We start from the raw sequence: 26,061 nt of genomic DNA on the forward strand, positions 1-26,061 counted from the left end.
TGAATCCCCGTAACGTTGAATTCAAGTTACCATTGAACGATATTCCATGGTTCCTTAAAAGATCACATGCTTAATTCCCGAATTAATTTTAACTCTTTCTAGTGGAGGTTCCGAGCTTTATAATAGATCCTCAGGGCTGTTCATCTCTGTGATGAGTCTTGTTGTTGGAATTTGAAAGATGCTACTACCGGTGATTTTGAATTTGAAGTATGTCGAAAGTGATAATTTTCTAAACGTGAGCGTCACTGCTTGTGACGTATCTCGCTGCTAAGAGAGAAAAGATTAAATATTCAGGAAGAATTGAGATGGAACGGAATGAAAGAAAAAAATACGAGCTATGACTAAGTGGCACAACAGCATTTTCGTTTCAGCCGTTCCCAAGAGATTCTCCCGCCAGCCTCATCCACCTTGTCCTCCTGCCTCTTGCCTCCTGCCCCATGGCTGACTCCGGGACCCCCTCGCTCCCTCGGGATCTATGCTATGCATAGGGCACTATACGCCGTACGTCTCATCCCGTAAACCTCCGTTGAAGACATAAATAAATAAATAAATGGATTTAGTACGTGCACCGAGCGTTTCCCATTCGTCGAACAAAGCGAGCTTGGAAAATAGGCGCGGTCTGAACTTTGATCCTTGGTAGGAAGCAGTCGCCGCATCAGAGATTACACGAGTAACGCGATTTCCTCAAAATTAGCAGAGTTTAATTGGACAGTTCACTCGCTTTGGAGGTAAGGTTGACGAAGTCGACCGGAAACATCCCTCAAATTTTACATCAACCGCATAACGCCGGCCTAGAGAACCTCTAAATACGTTACGTCCTGAGCTTTATCTTTAAGTTGAGAAACTTTCCGTATTCACCGGGTATTTCTCTTTTTTGTTTTTTTGTTCTTGTTTTTTTTTTCTTGTTCAGCACTCGTAAAAATAGCTGTCGGTACAGGACTGAGGAATAGCAGAAAATAAAATTGCAAGCGATTCAAGAAGTGTCAAGAGGGAAGGAAATATATTTTACGAAGATTGGCCCTGCCTTTGTGCCTCCGCTCAGTGAATTGCGGGGGCCGAATAGTCTGTCTGCCCGTGAAGCGAAGAGGCGAAAAAGTATTTCGATTTCCCGAGATCGAGGCGACAACCCGGACAACATCAACTCCAAGTTTACACGTAGTTACACATGTATTGAACGAGTGTTGCAACGGAACGAAAATTTTTTATGTACTTTTCATCAAGTGGCTTTTCCCGCGAATATCGCCCGTTTGAAAATTTGGGGTGATCTCTTTTCGATCCGTTAAGTAGGTATAAAACGCTCGAAGCGATCAGGAAAACAGGGGTTTGAGGAGAGTATTTTTAGCTTATCTCGCGTTTTCGTATTTTAAATTTCGATCGCAAGTTTTAATTGCATTTCAAACGCAGAGGAAACCTTGAACAAAGTACGAATGAGATCAGAGCTGAATAATAGAGGCTTCAATGATATTTCCCACAGCGCCGCAGGGCACCGCAAAATTAACTTACCACCCAGCGGTGCGTATATCAGCCTTGTACAAAAAGAGCGCCTACCCAGCAGACTATATTAAACATCTCAACACAGTCGGGTATTTTACTTTAGCTTTTTACAGCGAACGAAGGAAAAGAGAACATTATTTTTCGATTTAGATGGTTATGCGAACTTGAAATAAAATATTTAAACACGCTATTTCTGAGTTAAAAAATAGCCCCACAAGTTTGCATTAACTTAGATTCGGAGTTTTGGAGTTTTTCTCTTCACACTGTTCGATATTTACGTTTTCAATGAAGAAAAAACAAGGGACAAAAGACGTGACGCTTGTACTTACACTTTGATTACCTGAATAAAATTCTACGTATGTTCAGAATCGTTAATTATAAACACGAGTTTTTGGTAAGGATTTAAAAAAAAAAGTGTTGCTTCGGTATGTATGTTCTTTCATTACAGACATTAATACCGATTACTTTCCTTTGGGGAACACATGTCATTGAAAATATTTAATTATACGTCAACTGAAACCATTCTTGATTACTGATTAAATTACCCAGAATGAATGCCGTGTCAAAATGAAAATTAAACAACAAACAATGCTAGTAGCTACTTTAATGAGGAGATGGCTCATCGCTCGCCAAAATCCGCGGATAACCGTGTAATAAATATTGAACAAAAAGCGAAGTTTCACCTGACACAACCCCCTTAATAAGCTCACGGCCTCCATCGAACTGGATTCCATTGTCTCTCGCTTCAAAGAGAGTTACGTACCTCCTCGTACATTCGCGCTCGCTTATGGTATGTAGTATACGTGCGGATACGTGACAGCGGACACCCCCGTGGTGAAACAGCAGAGGGAGTGAGCCAATAAACCTTTACAGAGCTTACCAGAGGCGGGAGGCTGCAGGCGTTGCGCAAGCATTGTTGTCATTCTTGAAAGCTTCCTTTACTTTTTTGCGAAATAACTCAGCAGCTCGTCCCGGTTGCCGGTCCCGAGGAAAGTGTAGATAAAAATAGCCCGATGCACTTTCCGTTAAATTATTTCAACGAAGTCAGAGCACTCATCTTTTCGGCTTATAAGGAAAGGTCGCGCGTTAGGACGGGTTGTTTTCAATAGAAAATGCTGACAAATTCTTCAGTAAGAATAAAGTGCGAACTTGTTTTCGACATTTTTTTCCTATTCTCTTTTCTTTTGAGCAAAGATTACGTCAAATGTTTTTTGTTGAAATCGGTGTATCCTATCGGGTAACCTCTCCTTGTTAGTCAGTCGCACTGAACCACACATCACTACCACCATGAACCAAGGCCTAACGTGATTCCGGATCGCAAGGCGATCCAATAACGAATTGGAGTCATCCTCGTCGGAGCCGAGGATCGGTCCAAGGCTAGGATCGAAGCGGCAAATCCAATAGAGCCATTCCTCTGGGGATTTACTCCTTGGACTCAAGTTCGTTTGCCGGAGCGATAGGGCCATGGGTAACTCCATAACGCGTTGCCAAACTTTCCTGACGGTTCCCCCGAGGACCCTTTCCCTCCTGTCCCTTTTCTAGCTCCCTTCGCTCCTTCGAGGATGCTCCTGCAAGGAACGCGGGACGGAACCGGAGGTGTCACAAAAGCGCGACGTGGCCTTCTCCTTTTTTAATGAAAACGCAGCCCGTTGACTGTAAACCTGAACCAGGAAGAACGGAACTTTACGGATGCCTGGACTCCTGGTCAGGGAATACATCCGCTTATCTAGTTCGAATCTGATTATGAACGATTCCATCGTTATTCGGCTGTCAATTCAACCTGCTTAAACAGTTACGTATACCACCATTTACGTGCCTACACAGTATTAAGTAACCTCTATTTATTAAGCGGCGAAATTTCCGTTGCGGCAGAGTCTCTACTCAAATAATGTAGTGTTTATACGGTATAAGTAAGTGTACGTACGTACGCATGTATGTAATTTCGCCAAGACGAGCTCCTTGTGTGTGCCTTCGGATGTGTAATAACTGAGGTTCACCTCGGACACTAATCTTGATCTCAAAATACAATTACAAACGCCACCGTACGGTCGTTGAACGTACCATGAATATGAAAAAACGATTGAGTTAGTACGAAAACGAGAAGAAAAATGGATTTTCGAAATAGGTTGTTCAGAATGTGTTATTCGGTATTAAGCTTTGCTTGGCGTTAAATTTATGTCATTCGCAACATTAAGATAGTGGAAATTGACACACTTGCGGTTTAATTCACACCGTATCATCAGTTCCAGCGCTGAAGAATTTTTAAACGGTACTCCAGACCAAAGAAAATGATGGCAAGAGTAGTTGATATCAACGATTTCACCTTCTATAAATGCTCGAAAACTAAGAATTCAGCCGTCTTTTAAACACGTGTTGCCCATGGTTAACTCATAAGGCGTTAATCGATTACAAACCTTGACCGAGAACGCGTGTCTATTCTCTTTGTTTTCATTCCCCCCGCTTTCTTCCAGGTGGAAAGCCATAACTACACGCTTAGCGTCACTATGCAGTGAATCGATACCCTTGTCCGACGTGTGAAAAGAACTTTATTCTATCCTATTTTGCTCGGGCTTTTCTTCAAGAGCTTTCCGCTTTGTTGTCGGAGCAGCTCTTTTTAACGCTGCTATTTCGTTAGACTGGCTCGAATTGCGTACGTGGCGAATGCCCGACGCACAGACCCCTCTTGGCTTCGAAAGGCAGTCAAAGCAATTTTCAGAGAACCGAAGGGCGGCAAAGAAAACTCCGAAACTCAAGGGAAAAAAAAAGAGTGAAGAGAAGCGATAAAGAAAATAATAATAAATTTCGTCTTCCGCTTTGTTTAGCCTGTGTACACCAATACATACATGGAGTATACCAATTATAATTATCAGTCGTATGTTTTTATACGTAGGTTGTGTCTTAATGTCGAACGTTATATTTTGCTATATGAAATACGTGTAACAGAAATCTAGTCAGCTTTATACTTACGATTTCGGCGATCAGCTATTCACACGGACGAAGTTGCATGCGACCGTATTTTACTGTTCCGTAACGAATTTCGATGTATACTCAAATTATAAAAAAGCTTTGGACTTTAAATGGTACCGCATATAAATTTATTAAAAAACGCATTATGCAACCCTTTATGATAGCAGTGAATATTTTGACCCAGTAATTTTGGGGTAAATGGGAACTAGCTAAGGCTGTTTTCGGTGTACGGATCGCTTTATCATTGACTACGATTCGAAAAGAGCGTGAATAATCGATGGAGTATTAGGCATTTGCATTTAGCGAGCAACGATCCAAGCACCAAATACTACAGGGCACATGTTAGAAAAACTCGGCGACACAAGGAGCATACATTGTCAACGAAGTAAACGAAGTTTTACGACCCGGAGAAGAAATTAATCACGCACCGATGAAGAATTCATGCGGATCAAAAATAGAGGGTCATTTGGGGCTAACCTTGGAGCGTGCAAAATGTGGATCCCTCAGCCACGAGACAGTTTACTGATCACAAATTGAAAATAAAAAATAGATTTACATCGTCAAGTAAAGTTCGGATAATTGATACGAGATTTTCAAAACAATCTGCTGGCTGAAGCTAGTCTCGGGTAAAAAAGCAATTGAAGTCTACCGTTGGAATTCGCGACCGAATCAAAAGTTAGGAAAAGAAAAAATCTCCACCAATGAACATGATAAAATAAAACCACCATCCTACTATGTAATACATAATTTGAGCAAATTCAAATGATACAAGATAAAATACAAACAATTTGAGAAAAGTTTCATAAATAGAACGTTCCAAATCCTTAAACTCTGAAGCTTTCGATCCAATTCTAACATTTTTAGATCCATTTTGCTCGCTGACCGAAGCTTTGCAAATGAATGTCGATAGGGAGGTTCTTTCATTCGCGTTCACTATTATTGAGTAAAATAATGTCGATGGAGATTGTTCAACCTACTTTTGTACCTTTCCAGTAACTTTTGATTCGTACACTACCGACTGGCATTGACGCCTGTGTTTTTGTACACAGTGGTCACACTGGATAATTCACGTGAGACCCGCGTATTTTTTATGTATATATTTATTTTATTTTATACGTATATTATACTTCCTACTTTCGTTACGGAGATATCTTGTGACAATATTATGAACACGAAGATAACCAAGAAGACATACCATAGCGTCAAAGTGACAGTAGAATGTGACATGTGATGGAGAATGTCGGATGAAGAAAATCCGTCAAGTCACGCACCGATGACTTTAATCCCAGATCATATCTCACCTCTTCCATCCTGTCTCCTTCAGTTTATACTAAATTTTTTTTCTTTTTTATGCGAGTGCTGCCAAAGGTTCATAATATGTTCTACAAGTACAAGTAACAGTTATTTTTAACTAATCAAACATACCTTGGATTCTCTTTTTTGGTTCAAGGATCAGGCGGTGCAAGTTTACCTTATACTTAGAGAATCTAGCGGGTGCTTGATCAACGCAAAGAGAATGGTAGTAACAATAGTTGAAAAGCGAAACGGACGTTGACCGAGTTGCACTGTACTAAAAAAAAATTATTTTTACCTGTAAAGAAAATAAAAAAGTGAAATTCAAACGAAGAAAGTTCAAATATTTGGTTGTTCTATAGAAAGATTATACCGTTGTTGTAATTTCTTTGAACCAGCACCGTATTGTTTATTGAGTTTTTACGGTTCGGGGCTTTTTCTTCTCGTGAATAAATTTTCTCAGAACTAGCCAACATGAATTTCAGTCAAGAAGGCAGAGCTTTGTTTATTACAATCTGTAATGATTTCGCGATTAGGTAAAGTATTAAGAAAAAAGGATTGTGTGTGTGTGTGCATTTTTAAATGTAAAAATGTGTTCATTAAAAATAAATAAAAATGATAATATCTTCGAGATTGGTTGAGGGATTTTATATGACATGTAATTACCAATATTCGACAACTTCAGGTTTACAATATCGAGGAAAACATTGTGTCAGTAAAAAATCAACACAGCCACTGTTGGACACACTTGTAATAACGTGTTCTTCTCCTCGTTAAGTTTCGGCGCTTGTTGAAAAATCAAATGTAATTTAATGACAAACAAAGTGGAGCTAGAGTAGCTGAAACATAATTTCACTGCCGGCCGAACCTGTAATAACTGTAAAGAATTCAGTGTGTATACATTTGTGCAGGCAAAAGGAAACCGGTAGATAGAAATGGACTTTAGAAAAGCCGTTAAAAAAATAACGAAACGACGCACTGACATCTTTTTCTCGTATTATCTGCACCTCTGCGGTAGTTTCCACCAGGAACAATTTCACGACACGGTATAACCGGGTAGGTATATTGCATACAATAACCGGGGGCTTGCAGGCGAACGACTCGAATAGATAGGCTTACTTGCAACCCTTCGGTTGTTTTGCGTATCAGCGACCAATCCAGCAGACAATCCAGAAGGCTTAAGCCTGTTTCAACAGGGGATTATGCTACGCGATATGCCATTCTACCCCTCCGACCTCGCCCTCGGGGACAAACATTTAAATTACTAAGATTACGCCGGGCACGCACACGAAACGCTACATGCACGGTCGCTGATGCGTTTCATCCTTGACTCTTGGACCCCGTTACAAGCCAACTTGGTAGTATACGATGACAGAAGACAAGGATTTTCACTCTCACGGTGGTTTTCGTTCAAACAACCCAAACTCACGCCGAATGGCCTGCATAGCATCCGCTGCTCGCTTCGAGGCACCTAGCGAATTATACCCAGGGGGGTTAAATAAGCGCGAAAAGGGGGGAGGGCGAGTGGTGAGTGCAAGGCGACTTCTCTCCTCGGGGTTCGAGGCAGGTTTCAGGTATTCTGATAGAACATACAATAGCGTTAACGTTATCTCAATTTTTCGGCTCCTGCTCATCTACCAAATTTCAAAACATACCTGGTGCACTTACCCGAGAGTTTAATTTCGGCAAAGACACTGCAACAGCAGCAGCGGATCAATTCCGCCCCCGATGCAGAGGGACTGAAGTGTCATTAATCGGTTATCTTAATTGGAGGGAAGGAGTCTCTCTTTGATCAAAGTTTACCTTCCGATGCTTTAATTGCAATTGGCTACTCAATGGTTCAAAGTAAACCCGTTCAGCATGGAGGGAACTGAATTTCCCTGCAGACTGGAAAGACGTGCTTGTATTTACACACCTGAGATCTCTGCGTGAGTCGGCAAATGCGTGGACAATTGGACATGTGTGAAACGGTATTTCGGGATCGCGAATAGCCAGAGGCAATACGGCTTGGGACTATAATAATTCGCCCACTGTATAACAGTCCATGGCGATTTAGCGACACTGGAAGGAGCAAATATTTACGGTACTCGTTGCTCGGTTCAGGCTCTGCTTTCATGAAAATTGGAAAATTTACACCGAAACAATGCCCGGCTGTACTTTTGGACGAAAAAGCTTTCTTCTACGCGCTGCGAAGGATTAACCTTTAATTTCATCCGCACCCCCTTATATTCCTCCCGATCCCTCGAGCAAGAAACCCCTCGGCTTGAAAGTGGTGGAAAAGGGCAGCGCAGAAAGATACCGGAGGAATTGTGGGCCTTTCCTCATTCCACTTTCTTGCTTATTTGTATCATATGCCTGCCTTTTTTCTTATGCTTACGTAATCCATTTAGTTCTGCCTCTGAGTAAATTCTGAAGGTATTGCACCGCGTTCTCTATGTTTCGACGAAGAGGAAAAAATTGCGTGATCTGATGTGAGAATGTGAGAAACATGTATTTTTAATTTTTTTATCATTATATCTACATACGTACCTTGAAGAGCGTTTGTGCTTAAGGTTTATGTTCTCACACTTCACAGTTTCAAGGTTACACTTAATTTACGAATGAAATACGAGAATATGAGTAAAAAAAACACAATGTTACGTCGCGTCTATGCTATTTCTGTGACGATGATAATTATCAATGAGAACAAACGTGGGTGTAAAGCAATAATAAGCTTGGTGAATAATGAAAATAAAACGGTACAAAAGAAATAACCAACAGTTTCGCATCATCTAAAATTGGACAATCAATTACCCGCAGGAGAGTACATTCCCAACAAAGTGTTCACCGTTTCTGTTTAAATACATATATGTCAAAGGTACGTGGCCGAAATCGAATAAAATTACGTAACACCAATATACGATGCGTTAAAAATAGAGTGTACGGATGTCCATATGTCCCGTTGAATAATTATCAGCTTTCATTGAAATGCTATCTGTCCCAGGGATATGAACGGAAATACTACACATCTATAAATATTTTCCTACGTCAGATCCAACCGCTACAAAAGGCATGAAGCTAGAGAAACCGCGAAAGGGAGACCAGGTGTGCTCGAACCAGTAACACAACACCGTAGCAAATTGGTAACCTGATTTCTGCCCGCTCTTACGCCCGAAGCTCTAGCCTCGGAGGGATGAAAATGGCAGAATTAGCCTTCGAATTAAATCGACATCGACGTCGAAACAACCGGATAAAAACTGTATCTACGTAAGCAAATTGAGACACAAAAGAGAAACGGATGAGTGCCGCGCAGGGCGGGCAGAAGTGCGAACCTCGTGCCCAGGTCAAGTGGATCGATGCAGGGTGCAACCGCGGATACGCCACTCCGGTGGAAAAGGTGCTCTTGTGCCTACCTTGGATTACTAGGGTTTAACGGAGTTTCCCAGATAAGAGCAGTAGAAAATTATCATTCTATTGTTTCATTGTCGTTAGACTAATGGAAGGAATGGAATGAAACGAAATGCGTTCGAAATCTGAGAATTTCCGCTTTGAAATTAGGATTTTTTTATTTTTCTTAACTATGTTAAAAATTAAATCCTGTACGCTGCGTCAGTTCAAGCAGAGCACTGCGGAAAAGAATAGGCAAAAACCAAGGTCTTTAGAACCGTCGATATATCCTCTAAGTTTTTGTGAAACGGATTTGCGATTCGACCTTTCGTTTTTGAAAAATTGATAAAAACGTTCCCGAAGGTACAAAAAAAAAAATACACACCCAACCTGACGAAAAAAGTCGCAGCTAAATTTTAATTAAAAAAAAAAATCCGTTCCACATGAGGTTCGAGGATATATTAACGATTCTAAAAAATCTTGGTTTTTGTATTTCGGATGGTCCGTTCATCTACAAACGTGGTTACCGATTTGCCATTCATTTTCTGCAGAGCTTTACTTGAACGAACGGACGGGAGTAATTTGTAAGATGATTCGAAAAAAATTTTTTGTGTCATAGAGAGAAAATCCACAACTTTCAAAGGCGTTTTGAATGACTCTGTTCCGTCCATTAGTCCATTCACCATAAGCAATTAAATAAAATGTTAATTTTCTACTGACCTTAGCTTAAAGAAGAATGAGAAGCTTTTTCGAACTAATCGGTGTACAAATTAATTTCACAGGTTTTATTTCGCCGATTGTTAAAGTCGTTTTAAATTGGAAACTAGTGTAGCCACCCCTTTGTGGTTTTGAAGTGCCGACATCTATGCTTTGAAAACTGTATAATGGACAATAGTGGAGCAGACAACATGTGAAAATCACGAAAAGATCGGTAGATAATTTGATTTAAAATTGTTTCTATGATTGGCGAATGGAAAATCTAATAAGCCAAATTGTTTTCATCGGGGGAAAAAAGGCTCCCGTCCTCTTACGCAAGACGATTTTCTTCAACACAAGCGATACCATCTTGCAGCTTGTAATATCAGCTGCACCATGGCTATTATTAGACACGTCTAGAAATCGATCAGCCAGGGGCATATGCTATCTTGTCTATTACTAGGACTTGATGTGAACCGAAATTTGATGAGCCACGTTACGTCACTGAAACCGGACAAATGGCTGGCAGTCTGTGGGAGAAAATTTAAGGTCAGATACATTCGGGGTGAACTCACTGAAACTGATACGAAATTTACGGATTTTGATGTTATAAATTGTCGAATTCTAAAAGCCTTTTCGTAACTTGTTGCGGTAAAAAAAAAAAACAATATTCCTTTTGGCGGAGCCCGCCGATACACGAGACCACCAATCTAGACAGATGAAATAATTAATTTCATAATTAGATTTACGATCAACAGAGAGAAAAATATAGTTCATGCATGGTTGTGCACGGCTGAAACTTTTGATTGGTGTTCCGACTTACTAAAAAGGTGGGGGTAAAATTACAGAAAGATAAAAAAAATCGAAGAGCCACAATATCGAATCTTAAAAAATGCGGGAACTTAATTTATAGAATTTTGAAGTGTTAAAGGTCGAAGTATGCAGAAGTTAAAGAATAGAAAGGTGAGAACATAGAATACCAAACTAGAATCGTCAGAATTCCTCTCGATACGATAGCATCGTATACAGATTCTTGATTTTGCCGTTCTTTATTTTGACCTTTCTATATTCTGTCTTTCTGTATTTCAACTTTTGATATTTCCAATTTTCTATATTTGGACCTACCACATTTTTAAATTCTACGTCTATGAAAATTCGATATTCTGGTTTTCTTTTTAATCGGCAATTCGGCACAGTTGGCAAGAGTACGATTTCCGTGGTACCAAAATTTGATAGAGAATGTTGGGTTTTCGAGTCGAAACAAACAAAAGGTAAATGATGGTAACAGGTGATATTTCCATTATTTTAGGAGATAATTATTACTAAAAACACATTGTTATACGTAGTCGACCTACGTACTTGTGCTAACCTTTTTCGGCTACAGGGTAGTGTTTGGTGGTTTTGGTTACGCTCCTATCAAAGAGAGGATTTGGCGCATTCCCAATCAATGATAAACGCGCTTATATCTCTTTAAGAGGGCCGAAACAGCATATTTTTTATTCTTGAAATTCTCATTATTTCGTTAAAAATACCAAAAATCAATAGTCAAAAATTGGCGCCACGGTTATCCCACTATCTCCGGCAATTCTAATTTTTTACCCCTACTTGGCTGAGGACTGACAACCGGTATCTTACAATGAAAATCCTAAATTATACCGCAAAAGATGTCTCGATCAACGTTTCCTCCGCACAACGGAGACGTGGTTCTGACTATTACTTTTCCGACAAACCTGAAGCTTTTCCTCTTGTTACACCGTCGAACAGTCTTCGAGCGTATAATTCCTTCTACAGGGAGCAAAAACCCAGGTTCCAAACGACGAATAGTGGCTGTCGACAGAGGCGTCGCATGCCGTCCGCCGGTTAAACCGCAATCTTGAGGCTACGGAGAGTTCAACAAAATCCCCCGCCGCAGGACGGAGTGGTGGGTAAAAAGCGACCTACAAAGGCAGGGTGGAAAAGTTTTTAGAAATAAGCCAAAGTTCGGGAGGCCAGTGGGACGAAGCCAAGTCGAGACACCTGGTGCGCAGGCTCTGAGCTAACGATTCCAAGGCTGGCTCGTACGGCAGGTGAGGCGGCGAGGAGAAGATGGGCAAACGCAGCAGGTACACCCTGTCTCCGTCAAAATGCCTCGTCGATTTGGGTCACGCCGTTGTCCCGTCCAAGGGTCGAGGGATTGTTAATCACCATGAGACCGTATTACAGGGTCAGCCGATTGCAATGTTGCGGTTACTCCCGACATCTCGATAATCATCCACTCGGGCAATTCTCTCGCCAGACGTACCTTGTACTCTTTGAAAACGCGTCTGAAAGTGGCGATCGAATTAGAACCCAACGCGGTTACTGACGGACTTCGGGGTGAGGGTACATTCGTACTTTATACTTACGTTATGAAACACGTCATTGGTTGTATCTTTCAATTTTTATTGCAACGCAGTAATTTGATTTTTTTAAGAGATGCACGGTTCATACACGCCATCTTCGGTATTTCACCAGTTCTTTTTTTTAATTACTTTTTTGTCGACTCGTTCAACGCAACAATGTTGGAACGTAAACTCTGTACGAATTGACGACGATACAGGCATTGCGAACTGACTACCCCGATCTCCTACTGATTTCTATCCAAAAATCACCGGGACTGTTTCATTCAAGTTACCTTTGACCGTTTTGTCCCGGTTTCCCCAGTCATTTGACAGCTACACAGGCTTACCTGGGTTCGGGTGGAAGGAACATGTCAAGTGATCCTGTCTTCTGCTCGTGACTGTTGTACAGTGTCACGCATTGCGCTCATTAACTTGGAGCGATTAGAAATGGGGTCATGTTCCAGTAAATTGGTGCACTTGACACGCGATTTGTTGATGTGATTATCGTTGTTATTTTTACACGCTGAGTATGGAAATAAAAATAATTACAGACGTGTAGAATAATTCTCTTCAAACCGCTATCGCTAAAACCTGTCACAGGGTTTTCTATATATCATGAGAAATTATCACATTTTTCATTAAAGAATGTAAATTCCAGGGGACATAAAATATCTTCAGCGCGGTTATTTTTTTGCAATTTCAGTCCGAGGCGAGAGAAGACCGACTTCCAGCCTCTCCCTGTCCCGGGACTCTCTGGAGGGCAATTTAAATTTCAAGGACAATTTCACAATTTATCGTTACCAGCGAGATTCATCTTATTGTTGGTTAATTAAGGTGATTCTCATCGTACTTGCAAGTCTTTCTCGCATTTCACGATGCCTTGTAGAACGGGCTTAATAACGTCATATTCGCAACTTTAACGAAGGTAATTCTCGGTAAAATTCTGTCGAGCGATTGTGACAATCCAGAATACTCAATTTACGCATCGTGTGAAATATAAGGCCGCGTTCGAAACGATAAGTAAATTGCGATTCCTCAGCCTCTGCTCATCCCTTCAGCAATCGGCGGGGATGCAGGTCGGATTACAAAGTTTCCGGTATTCAGGATTCAAGACGGACTTGACGACACCCACTTCTTTAACAAGTGTCGAGTTCAAAGCTACGGAGCTCCCGTGGTTTCATTTCGTGACTGAATTTCGGTATGAAACACTCGTCAAGAATCTGTTAGATAAAGCCAACTGGTTAAAGTTAAGATAACGAAGTGGGTTCAACATCGTCGATTCCTCCATGCATTACACATTGGCACTTAGAGTTTATGTAAACATAAGCTATACGCAGCTGTTACGTCTATTGAATGTTATAATTTCTACAAGGTTATTGGCAACCTACATTGAATTACGCAACATAGCGGTATTGATAACCGCAATAGTTCTTCAAAATTTACGCAACATCCGGTCCAATAAGAGACTCTGAATAAGGAGGTGCATTATGTAAATACCTACATACTTCAAGCAGCTTGAAACCAAAGGATTTCATACGAGACAACTACGCGAATATGGTAAAGAGAAGAAACAGGAACAACGATAATGGGAACGTCCATCCAAAGAACTGCAGAACACACACGATACTGTCTTGTGCAATCGCTCAGAATTGTCTTATATATCCTGGTACGATCTGCTAGTCTGTTTAACTCTCTCTCTATAAAGAAGAACTGTCGTTCGTAATACTCAAACATCTACAAATAATCAGATAGATTGACCAGAAAACTTGTGCTGCATCATAATTTTTAACATGTATTTTGTCACAGTTTCCGATATTGTTCAAAAGCAGTTACATCCTCTGATCTAACTTTAACCCTGGATGATATACGTGAGTGCTCACTTTGAGCAACGTGATTTATTACTGTTTACGACACATCTCATGACAAGAAATACGTCAAGTAATCGTGCCAATAGTCCCGTTTTCGAGAAAATGACGGTTATTTAATTGGGATGTCCAGCTACTTGCACAATTTAGGGTACAAAAAAAAAAAACAAAAAAAAAATTAAACTGCATAATTGAGAGACTTACCGACTTGAGAATGTTCGTCTCTCGAAGATTACAGTGCACCACTTGCAAACAATTAACAGGGATCGTTCATTCGGCTCAAGTTTCATTGTCAGTTACGACTTGTTACCCGTCGGTGAGCGACTGCACCGAGGCAACGGAAACGGGGCTAGTCATTATTTTCCATCCCCCGATACCTTACCAAGAGCGAGCTGAAATCTCAGAAGTCAGTGATGCGTAAAATCAGTGAGGAAATGCCTCATTTCGTGCGCAGGTCACATCATCGGATCTAACTAACCGCACATCCAATTCTGCACCGCCAGAAGCGCTTCGTAGATACCAGCGTTGCATTAATGTGTGCTATATGCGCGATCACGTGTGTCTACGACGTAAATCTGATCGAAGTTTAACATACGCTGTTAGCAACGGTGTGTAAACTCGACGTTTCGATTTTCGTTAATTTGCGAAAAAAATTCACGGAACTCGTAAACTCAATTCCGCTGGCAAATACAGCCCCAATTTCGTGTGATGAGCTACTCCTTTAATTTTCATCCCACGACGATGTGGTTGGAGGCCCGACAGTTTCCGTCCATTTATCCAGCGAATACGTTAATTAAGCCGTCCGCGTCCAGGACAACTTTGTTCAACCTAGAGCGCATCCGAGTCACTTCTTTCTCAGATTATAAGCTTCGCACCAACCCAATACAGGCGAATTAGGTTATCTGGTGAAGAAAAATTCAGAGATATAAGTAATTACCATTCGACTTCTACAAAAACTCTGAGGAAAAATTGCACGGTTTTATTCAATCGATATTTAAGATTCGTATATTGATTTTCATTTCAAAGTACCAAAGACGACAAGTAGAACTTAACAAGCCGTGAAACTCGCTGATGGATTTATCGCCGATTTCATCAGCATTGCAGTTAATAAGACACTAAAATCCGCCGTTAGCTAATTTGAGTAATATGAGGTTGATGGTGCTATTTTATCATACATGGAAAGCAATTTTATCGCTTTGACGAAATTATATTCTTCTCGGAGTATACATGATACCACATTTTTGAAGTAACCTTCGAAACGAGCTTCTTAAATTAATACTTCTAGGCATCACTCGATGAAATTTTTATTTCCTATTTCGTTAACATTTCACAATTTTCAGTCAATTTATATTCACAGGTTAAGTTTGCGATTGGTTTTAAAGCTATTTGTTTACGTTTTCGAATTCTATGCAGGACTTACAAAATCAAACCATGAATCGTTTAGTTTGGTAATTCGTACGCGATCAATACTTACGGAAAATTGAAAATTGTTAGAGACAATTTTTTTCAACGAGCAACGACAGTTCGTACCGAACGTACGTGAACTTTATTTACGAATTACTAATTTTTGTCAAAATGTATAACTTAACATGAAATATACATTACGCAATTGAAATAACCAAGGGGCGTGTTTGAAGAGTCTCTGTTTTGAGAATTCGATTAAAGATCTAATCACAGAGCCGAAGTGCTGAGTTGAAAAAATTTTCGTTCGCCTGATTATTACTGACAGTCAGCTTATTTGACTACATTGAGAGACGTGAAAAAAGAGTTCAAGCGGTTCAAGGGTTCATCGAAACACCGCGGCACCTGGTCTTGATACTTTGAAAACGATCTGGCCGAACAGGAGAAAATTATTGGTAGTGCAGCGAGAGCCCGGCTAATGAGTGAAAGTTTGAGTAATTCCAAACCGAAGAACCCCTGACGAAGGCCGCAGGGGGAAATGGAAATTCGGTTGTAACGGAGGTGCGTTCGCCGCAGGTAATCGGAGGTTCGATCTATCGGAGCAGCGTCGAATACTGCATTCGACACGCGAAACGGTTAAGCCCTTGGGGCGCGGGGATCCGCAGCGGAGGCCGCGTGGTCGATACGCCGGAGTTTGCGCCAAAACTGTAGAGCAAGCTGCAAGATCTCCGCTGGCGTGATCCGGCATTGTGTTGTAGCTTCTCTGTTGAAATCTCCGTAACTCGACACCGTTCTACAACCGTCTCGATGCCAACTCGCTTTAACTTGGCTGCGGTTGATGTCTCCGGGTGGGGGGAGGGCGGGGGAAACGTAAAAGGATTAGAAAATGGAAGTGTTGCGATAAAAAATTTTCAAAGTAAACAAGGTCGGAATGTAGAAAATTCGGAGTACGTGTACATACAGCCAGAATATAGAATCGTCGGAATTCTAGTTTCTAAATTTTGAGATTCTATGAAATAGATTTTTCCATTTTTAAAATTTGGTGTTGCAAACCTTTGGTTTCTGTTGTTTCTACGTTTTCACCCACACTTTGATGTCTCCTCCGATACTTGCTGCCCCCTGGGCTTCACGAAAGATCCCGAGTCTTGTAGGATCGAAGAAACGCCCCAAAATTATGTCACCATTTTCTTTTTCCTTCAAGCTTTGTCACTTTGCGGTGACACTTTTCTTTATCTCTCTTGTTCTTATCTTCTTTTTTACGACCGCAAGTTGATTGCACGAGTAATTACACTGGAACGCTTATTGCTCCAAATAAAAACTGATGAATTAAATTTACTCTCCGTGACCTTGCGGCGAAGTGGTTATCAGGTTTGCTTACGATTGAAATAAACCACACGTGCAAGGCTTTTAGGTGCCCGTTTTTATTTCACAAATTTTATTTTCCTATTTTTCTTCGTATTCAAGTCGCATACGGCAAAAAACTTTTATACTTACGAATTAACTTGGAAAAATAGGGTAAATATTGAATAAGTTATTTTGTTTTCGGAAAAGCTTTGAATTGTGAAACTAATTCAAGAATATTGTAAAATGTGAATTCACGGTCAGACTCTCCAAAGTGCGTTTTAATATACTGATTATAATTATCAGCACTTGTTGAAAATTGAATAGAAATAAACGAATGATAGTTTCTGAGCAAATAGCTCAATTTCATCAGATTAAAAATTGATAACTAGTCGAAATTTTACCTGTTTGGATTTCCTTCACAAGTGCATAAGTATAAATTGTTTCTGAATCTTGGTAGAAGTATGTAGAAGAACATTGTTTGTTGATTGTTGTTTCTTGTAAAATGATTACTAGCTACCTGAGTTTGAAGTCGTGACCCACTCAAAATGTAACCTCGGAACGATTTATAGTATAATTCAGGTTGACCCCGTTGGGTTGACTACTTATAATGTTAGGAATTCGAGAATCGAGATAAAATCGCGCCAATAGTGTTATGCCGAAGGCCTTAAACCGGCATTCCACGCACCCCCAGCAGTCTAAATAAAGCCTCCGTAGGAACAATTTGACCTTTTCCTGAGCACGGGGAAGGGCATGAAACCAGACTGCTAAATATTTCACGACGCGTTACTGGCTGCACGGCAGAACTGCGACCAACGGGAAGAACCTTAAAGGTGACGTTCGAAAAGCCGGCCCTGAATCTTCGATCCTGCAGTAATTTCAGTCTAACAAGAAGATGAATCAATAAGAGTAATTGAAAACACATCAAGAAGTAGTAACTTAAAAGGAGAGGTCAAGCAATAAGACGGGCTGATTTCAACCAGAATTTCTTAACGCGCTCTTGGGTCAATATAAAGAGAGCCGTATTTCGGTGTTTCACCGAACGGGTGTTTCTTCGCGAGAAAGAAAACATATAAAACGTGGTTCCGATGTCTACTGAAAAATGTTCTCATGTATAAGTTACGTGCCTAAAAGACCAGCCGCATGTTTTGACAAGATTTTCAGGAAGATAGAACGTTCCTTAGATGAAATCGAAAACACGTTCCCAACTTTTTTTTCTTCATAATTAATGCCTGTTTCGTGAAACACCGAAACACGGGTCTCACATTATTATGGCGCAGGAGTGTGTAAAAATTTTTTACCTCGGCTCAACCTATCAATTTCAATACGGCAGAGGATTTTGGCGCGCGAAAAGAGAAGCCGTGGCAGTGTTTAAATTTACCTTCGTTAGCGTCATCCTGTCGCAGAGAATGATAACAAATCGTCGAAACGTGCAGCCAGTCGCACTCGCGAGTCCCGACATTAACTGTCACGTTTGAAATCCGAATTCTAGAAACGATCCGATTACCTCAACCCGATCGACGAGGGTCGATACGGTACACGGGCTTCTGTGGTCTTTCGGAAACGCGATTCCAACGAAGCGACGCCTCGCGAATCCCGGGAGACGTTTAACCGTATAACCGATAAACTTTGCAGCCAATCGCACTTAGCTACAGGAAGCCAAAATATCACATGACGCCGTCTGGCGTTAAAAAATATATGACTATTGAGGAGAGTTGTGTCTTTCCTTCTTCTCCATCTTTACATGTGTAATATATGTATGTAGCAAACTCAAAGTCGTTCTAACGTATATTCGGTATATAACTCCAAAGCTACAGAACCAATTTTGAGTCTTTTTTTCTGTCAATAGCTATAAAGTCTGATCAGGTTTTAGGATATATTTTGCTACAACCAGATTGATAATTTTGGAGCATTAACGATATTTGTAAGCCAAGACAGAACGAGATCACAAACTTATGCGAACGCTACCAAATTCTTATAGATAGAAGTTGGGTTAATTTCGGTACCAGGTTAGGTCGGATATTATCAGTCTTCATTCAAATATTCTTGACTTTAAGAAAAAATTTTTTCATCTCTATAGAATTTTTGGTTATAAAAATTTCTGCCATTTTATGATTTACTCTATTATACTCGCACAGAAAGGATTTCTTGAATTTATCAAATACGGTTATCAAACATGGCGAAGGAAATGTTTTTTTCTAATTCGAAGAAATGTCATTTGACTCGAGAAAAAAATGGTAGAACGATATTCAATGTCTGTTTAATCACGAGAAACCGCATTTATCTGAATTGACAAACCGTTTCTTTTTCCATATATTTGCAGATGAATTCGACAATTTTTTAGTATATACGAACTCGCTACTTTTATCGAACAACAAGACTTTACAATCCAACCTTCCGTCTAATGATATTAATTATAAATTCCATAGAAACGTGAATTGAAATCCATGTGCTTCTTGCAACTGTTCGCTAAAAATTTAAAGCAAGCGCCGAGCAACTGTGTGTATACACTTTCCTTGGCACCTAGGCCATGTACTATTTTTATGCGAGTTTGCAGAGAAACCATTCATGACCAGAGTCGTTACGACGCGCTTGCGGCAGTTAAAACGAAAATTACTCCGTGCCAGGCTTCGAATGAAACTTCCCGACAGTTGGGTGATCAGCGATCGCTTTACATGATACAAACTTTTTCTTTTTTACTCGAGGTTGACTGGAAGCACTCGCATCGATAGGCAATAAGCTATAAAAAAAAAACACAGACACACACTGAGAAAAATGCAATTTCTTAAAGCTTTCATAAAAATCTAGTAAAATTAGTATCATTACAATTTGATATTACAGGAAAATGTGACACTAGTAACTATTTAATCTAATAATAGTTTTCAATGTGTTCTACAATTTCTGGTTATTGCAACGTTGACTCTGTTTGTACAGTTCACCACATTTATCCGGTTAAATAATGCCTGACCGTCAATTTCTTATAAGTTACATGAAAATATTCCACGAGTGACCGTAACTAAAAAGAATACGAACACATACCAGACTTTCTGGTTAGAGCTACAAAACTAATTTTCATTTTGTACCGGGAAGTGTATTTTTTGGTTACGGTAAGAAAAATCGAATTAGTTAAGGACAATCAACGTGACTATCATAGCTGTTATGTACACGAATGTTGAGACCCGATTTGCAACGCGTTCACGTCAAACCACCCACGACTTGCCTCCGGATTCAGTTTCATGTTCCTTTCCCAAGGATCGACTCTGCTCCTCGACAAGGATTCCCGTTTCTCCCACTTTACCGTAACATTAATCTCATCTCTCGCATACCGCGAATTGCGTTGTGAATCATCCTGCACGATGTAAAACTATTTCGATTTTCGTAACTACGTATTTAATTCGTTATCCCGAAAAGTGTAATAGTCACTGATTTCATTTTATATTGATGCATGAACAAATCGTAATCAAGAATGTCTCGGAAAATATGCTGCCGAAGATTTTTTAACATTATAATTTAATCGCGTTCTAATTTTCTAGATTGACGTGAACAAAAGGTTGTCATTTAGCAAATCGCGATGAGGAAGATTGAACGAGGAATATAGTACAAGCTGCGCTCTGATTAACTCGAAAATTCAATTGGGGTGTTTCAGAAAAATATAATTTACGATTTTTCTTTCGATTGTGTGAAAAGATGTGCGTTCCACCTTATGTGAAAGATTCCGCTCGCTCAATTTTTCTCTTGTTCTCACATTTTTTGAGTTTGCGAAAAAACATGTTGCGGCAACTCCGTATTAAGTGAGAGAAATGAAAAAATCCAAAACTCATGAGACATCTGAGACACCGTAAAATTGAATTAGCCGATTACGGAACGATTTCGCAATTACTTAATACCCCAAGTGTTATGGATGTGAAAATTACCTGTAGTACGTGTCGTAATTAAACTTCTTTCGTTACACGTAACGAAACGTGTATCGGCATAAGCACGATCATTGCCTGATTGCATAAAAAATAATGTGATTACTCAGGGACAATATGATACGTGCGAACAAATGATTCCAGCTTTACGTAGGATTTTTCACTAAGGTCCTCGAAAATCCCGTCAAAAATTCCATCCCGATTCCCGTTCATTGATGGAACCTTACACAAATGTCAAAGTACTTCTTAAAAAGACATCGTGAAGCGGTTCGAATCACGTCGCTCAGAAAATGCGTAACTCTTCGACCTTTGAATACCTCGGTGTTAGCTGCAGCAGTAGACACAAAATTACAACCGTAATGCATGTATGAGACATTATAAAATTGTCAACACAGCGATACGGATGAATAAACGCACGCAAAATAAAATTTATATAAATTCCAATAACGAGATGGAATGAATTTTATTCGCGATTTCTTAGATAACAGTAAGCAGCGTCAACGGATACATCCGTTTATCACGAGCGGTGCAAATGCTGCATAATACGTTAAATTTCAGCATGTACAATTCTTAAGTAAGAGGGACGAGAACGTGCGTCTGTGCAATGAAGTGAAGAAATGCCTGCAATTTTACATCCAGCGACCCCCTTATACCCTGCATGAGAACCTTAATGACCCTATAATCAAAGTGTTATTAATGTAGCCAACGTGATGCCCGGATCCTTTACAGATTCCCGAGTAACCTACACACTCGCAAAGCGCACTGTGCATTGAATGCGGAATCCACTGAACAGGTGTAGAGAATTCTGCTGCGGCTCGGAGTCTGAAGATTTTTATCCTCAGATTCGTACCGCATTCGCGGATGTTCGAGACCCCCTCACTCGAATCCTTAATCCCCGTTGCTTTAACTGAGAAATATTCTTAATTATTTTAATCTGAGAAAACGTCGCCGCTTCCCTTGAACCAGATGTCAAACAGAGACCCTGAAATAACTCAATTACGGTACGGCTGGTAAGTCTTAGGGGATCAAAGGCGGCCCCGGAATAACTTACGATTGCCTACCCTGTCTCAAGCCCCCCTTTAATTCAAGCTCGTTTTCAAATTTTACTCACCTTCTTTAGAGAGAGAGAAAGGTAGAGAAAGAGAGTGCGAGGATTTTAACGACTATGGACAAATTTCCTCAGACGTATTACCGCGCGTATCTCTATGTATTAAACATCGAGGTACGCGAAGATGTATTCACAGTTCGCAGATGTAAATCGCACGTCTCCGTTCCTACGGCGCAAAAATTAGGGACAAGAATTTATCGCTCTTGTAGAATTGATACTTCAAGTATCAAAGGAAGATGCGTGGCTTCGTCAAAGATTTGGTCGTATAAGAATTGTCCGATCCTGCGAAGTCTGCGAATTGAACTTAGAGAAAGCGTAATCGGTTTATAACAACCCGTAACATAACTGCTTACCGAAACGCAATGGCGATAAATAATCATGTTAAAGAGCTTCACACTCTAGTCGTGTGTTCTCAGGGGCAGAAGCGTATTTCTTTTTTTTTTTTTGAATTTCCTAACTCTGATTACAGACAAATTCAAGAAATTAGAATTTGTCCCTTTGCAAACGTTATGAGGAAGTGTGAAAATAACCATGGCTGTTTCCTTGCGATTCAGCTTTTCGTCGAACATTAATAATTGCATAATCTTATAATTATCTGTATTAATTCTTTGCATATATTAATATTATATTGTCTTAACTCACGCAAATTCGCAGAGATATTTTAACTTCAGCGAGAGTTATAACGTCATTCGACATATGTATAGAACTTTACGGTGACCCAAATGCTGGGACGTAATAACTATCGATTGCCAAGAGTACCCTCCGGTATTCGGCGATGCTTGTACACTTCGTGCTGGAAATAGATACAATTCTAGAATATTTGATTTGGCCGATGTGAGAGAATTTTCGAAAAATTCGAGCCATCGTTATTTTCTGAAAACTTGATTTTTCACCCTAACGAAGAAAATCGTCGCATAAATGTATAAAATTTCGCCTTTCGTATGTATATGTATATATATGTATAAATACAACGGAGGTCAACAAAATTGAATTATGTGCAAGATTCTACGACTCGATTTTCATTTGATGTCAATTATTAGTGTTTATAACTCATCTGGAAGAAAGTAATTGTAATCTCATCGAGCGAGAATATTATTATCGATGAAATTATTTCTGTCACATTGTTTAAATAACGTTTGGTCATGTGTATATATACGATAGATCTCATGCTTTTGAAGACTAACAATTGGAACCAGAATACCGGACGCTGACGTCCAATGAACCCAAATAAACATGAATATTCCATTATTTGCCTGCTTATATTTATATGTCATTAAAACTTTCTACAATGTTATAAGCAGATTAGCGAATAATAGAGAAAATATAAATCGCGAGGCATTAAGAGAGAATAAGCAATATTCAGTGGAATTCCATTGTCGTGGAGTCAATTTTCACAAAGAATCGAAGCTGAAGCTCCTTCCCTAATCGTAAGCTTCGTACTTACTCTTCGCTGTACGGGGCACGATACGAGAGACACGCTCGAGTGAAAGATACACGTGAAAGTGAGAATTACTCGCGTCACATTACGCGCACGCAATGCGTAAAATCACAAATCGGAGAAATCATACACCTTGGATATTTTCATGTGTACCGATAGACCGCAGCATCGTTTGACGAACGTGCCGATGACGAGTATTCGGTAAACGATTTCGTCACTTACCAGTCGTGTAACAACGCCTGTCACCTGGATGCGAATTCATCAATCAAAGAGTCGTAAAATTGCACCGTTTTCTTTTTTTTCTTTATTGCAGGCAACAGACCTCTGGCTCAAAGACATGTACCTCTCCGTTCCTCTGCCACTGCCCATCAACAGCAATCCTGGACTGGTTCTTCAACCGAAGAAATTCACAAATCAACTAGAAGCCGCCTGCTTTTTAGCCAAATTTTTAAACGGACTATTCGACTATCAAGAACTAGCGGACAGGTGAGTTTACGAATTTTAAAGGAACGAGTTCTCTCGAAGAAAAAATGTATTCAGCGTTCTATTAGCCTAACGATGCAGAATTCACGCAAGTATTGTCGACATTTAGTTCTGAAATTTATATCTGCATACGTATACTCCGAGAGATAAAGTTTGATTAAATTTAATTGTGATTCGTGTTTCTTCGTCACTTGAAAATGAGATTCGGATTATCGGTTATGCGGTTTTATAATCGCGACATCGAGATATCTCACATATTACCGTAGAGACTGGAATGATTTGAACTTGGTTATAAATTTGGTAAAGGGGAATCTTTTACGTTGACCCGATGTTATTTGGTTAAGGAATTTCCGACGTCAACTGCGCCGTAAGAGAAAGGAACATCTCTGATCGTGTGTCTCGAGTACAGAATTATGTAAAATTTTACCGTACACTCTGTAGTCTGCAGTAAATCGCTTTCAACCTATGCTCGCCGCATTTCCAGTCTGCGTGCATGATGCTGGTATATTTTATCCCATGGATAGGTACAAGTACCGTACCTATCAGCAGTCCTCTCATCCTTCGTTGGAGAAATTCCTCTTACGGGGAAGTTACGGGGCCAGAAGGATAGATTACACAATGTTCTCGCTGATGCGCAGAGAAGTACTGCAACAGCAAATCTCAACAGTCGCGACAAGTCTGCTTAATTGCTTTGTACGGAAACAGATAATACTTTGATCGATCCAAAGCGGTACAACGTGAGGCGAAGAATTGAAAAATTTTCAATTTTTGAACAAACGTGGGATAGAATCTAGGGTTGTTTGACAAGGTTTGAAGGTTTGAACTTCTGGTCCAAATCGCGAGTCGTTCATAAAAACTTGTCGAAGAGATAAAATCAGTTAGCATTCGCTGCAAGCTCACGATCAGACCTCCGAATCTTTTGGCGGTGGCTGGTATGTAGGGTAAGAAAAACGATGGGGTGGGATTCGGAAACTCGTCACCCTCGTCTCGCGAAGATTTCGATTACTGACGCGCACAGCGCGGAGAAACACGAGACGAGCTTTCGCCAGAGGGGCAACCGAAGAAAATGGAAAAAATCGAGCACCTACATCTAACGTAATCTGCAGTCTGAAACCGGTCGTTAACTTCGTCTGTCTGGTTTCAATATTATACAAGCGGATATTGTAATTCGAGATTATCGCGTTGACAAGATTTTTTACCTACGATGAGAATTATGTGTAGTTACGATAGCGAAATTCACGAACCTTTAAAACACGTCCAATGACGTCCTAATTTCTCGTGTCATTGAAATGCTAATAACACATGTTCAGCGAATATAGAATGTTTGCGAATCACTGCGTAGCCTGTGCAAATTCGAATTGTTTAAACGCCGCTGCGTACGTAACAAATGTCATAAAATCGATACTTGCGAAATAGAAATCTACAATTTTTGCGATGACTTCAATGACTCGATTCTTTCTATTCAAAATGCGTTCGCTTGGTTTGAAGTTTATTGTCACTAAGTTTTTGGAATCGTTGATGAATCGTTGTGCATTTCTGAAACTACGAATAGGGACGAATTGCCAGTAGAGCGGCTGAGATCAACCGATGGAAAACCCGGACAACCTTTGTGCATGATGCAGCATTACAAGCTCTTTAGCAAATATCGTCGTCCAGGAAAAGAATTGGATGAGCAGCTGGTACTGGACAGAGCATCGTCCGGTAATCACGTCATCGTTGTAAATCACAATCAGGTAGGTTGCCCGATAACAAGTTTAATTGATACATACAGAAAATTGGAAACCCCTTGCTGTCTGTGATTCGAGTGAATGCATATCGAGCACCTTGGTTATATATAGGAGGAAATAATGCCGACGGAATATGAAATATGAGATTATCAGAGCCAAGTTTGAAGCCTTAAGCGCGCCGGCCATTCTCGGTCTTATAGTTTCGTTGAAGTCAAGTCAAGTCGCGAGCTAATTAAATAGCTGTCTTTTTTTACTATCTCTCCACGATCCAGCGCATATTGGAGAAACTCGACATCACCTTGGCTTCTCTGTTCTAAAAAGTTTTGTATGTAATACATTGGGCAGTGGCTGCAGTGGAAAATAATTGCGTTTGAACAAAATTAATAAAACATTTTTCTCATACATTCATTTGTGCTGTGAACAAACCGAAAACTTGATAAGTATCCGATGTATTTGAATAACGCTCATAATATCGTCGAATTTGAATCGTCTCGAAATATTTCTGCCTTCGTTATTTCTATAAGCCAAAAGTCAATTGCGGAGTATGTGCGAAAAAAATTGAAGCATATATTCAGGGGATGGAAAAGTAATACAAAATGACGTCATCCATA

General features: G+C 40.1%; 1 protein-coding gene across 1 annotated transcript in view; it reads left to right on the forward strand.

Moving 5' to 3' along the window:
* The window catches only part of LOC107222789 (choline O-acetyltransferase), a 66,699-nt gene that overhangs the window by 30,100 nt on the left and 10,538 nt on the right, over positions 1-26,061 (forward strand). The window contains exons 4-5 of the mRNA XM_046734890.1: positions 23,554-23,726; positions 25,276-25,456. Of these exons, the coding sequence (XP_046590846.1) occupies positions 23,554-23,726; positions 25,276-25,456 (354 nt within the window). The remainder of the gene's footprint in view (positions 1-23,553; positions 23,727-25,275; positions 25,457-26,061) is intronic.

Source organism: Neodiprion lecontei, chromosome 3 (genome assembly GCF_021901455.1).
Source record: "Neodiprion lecontei isolate iyNeoLeco1 chromosome 3, iyNeoLeco1.1, whole genome shotgun sequence".
Taxonomy (NCBI): Eukaryota; Metazoa; Arthropoda; class Insecta; order Hymenoptera; family Diprionidae; genus Neodiprion; species Neodiprion lecontei.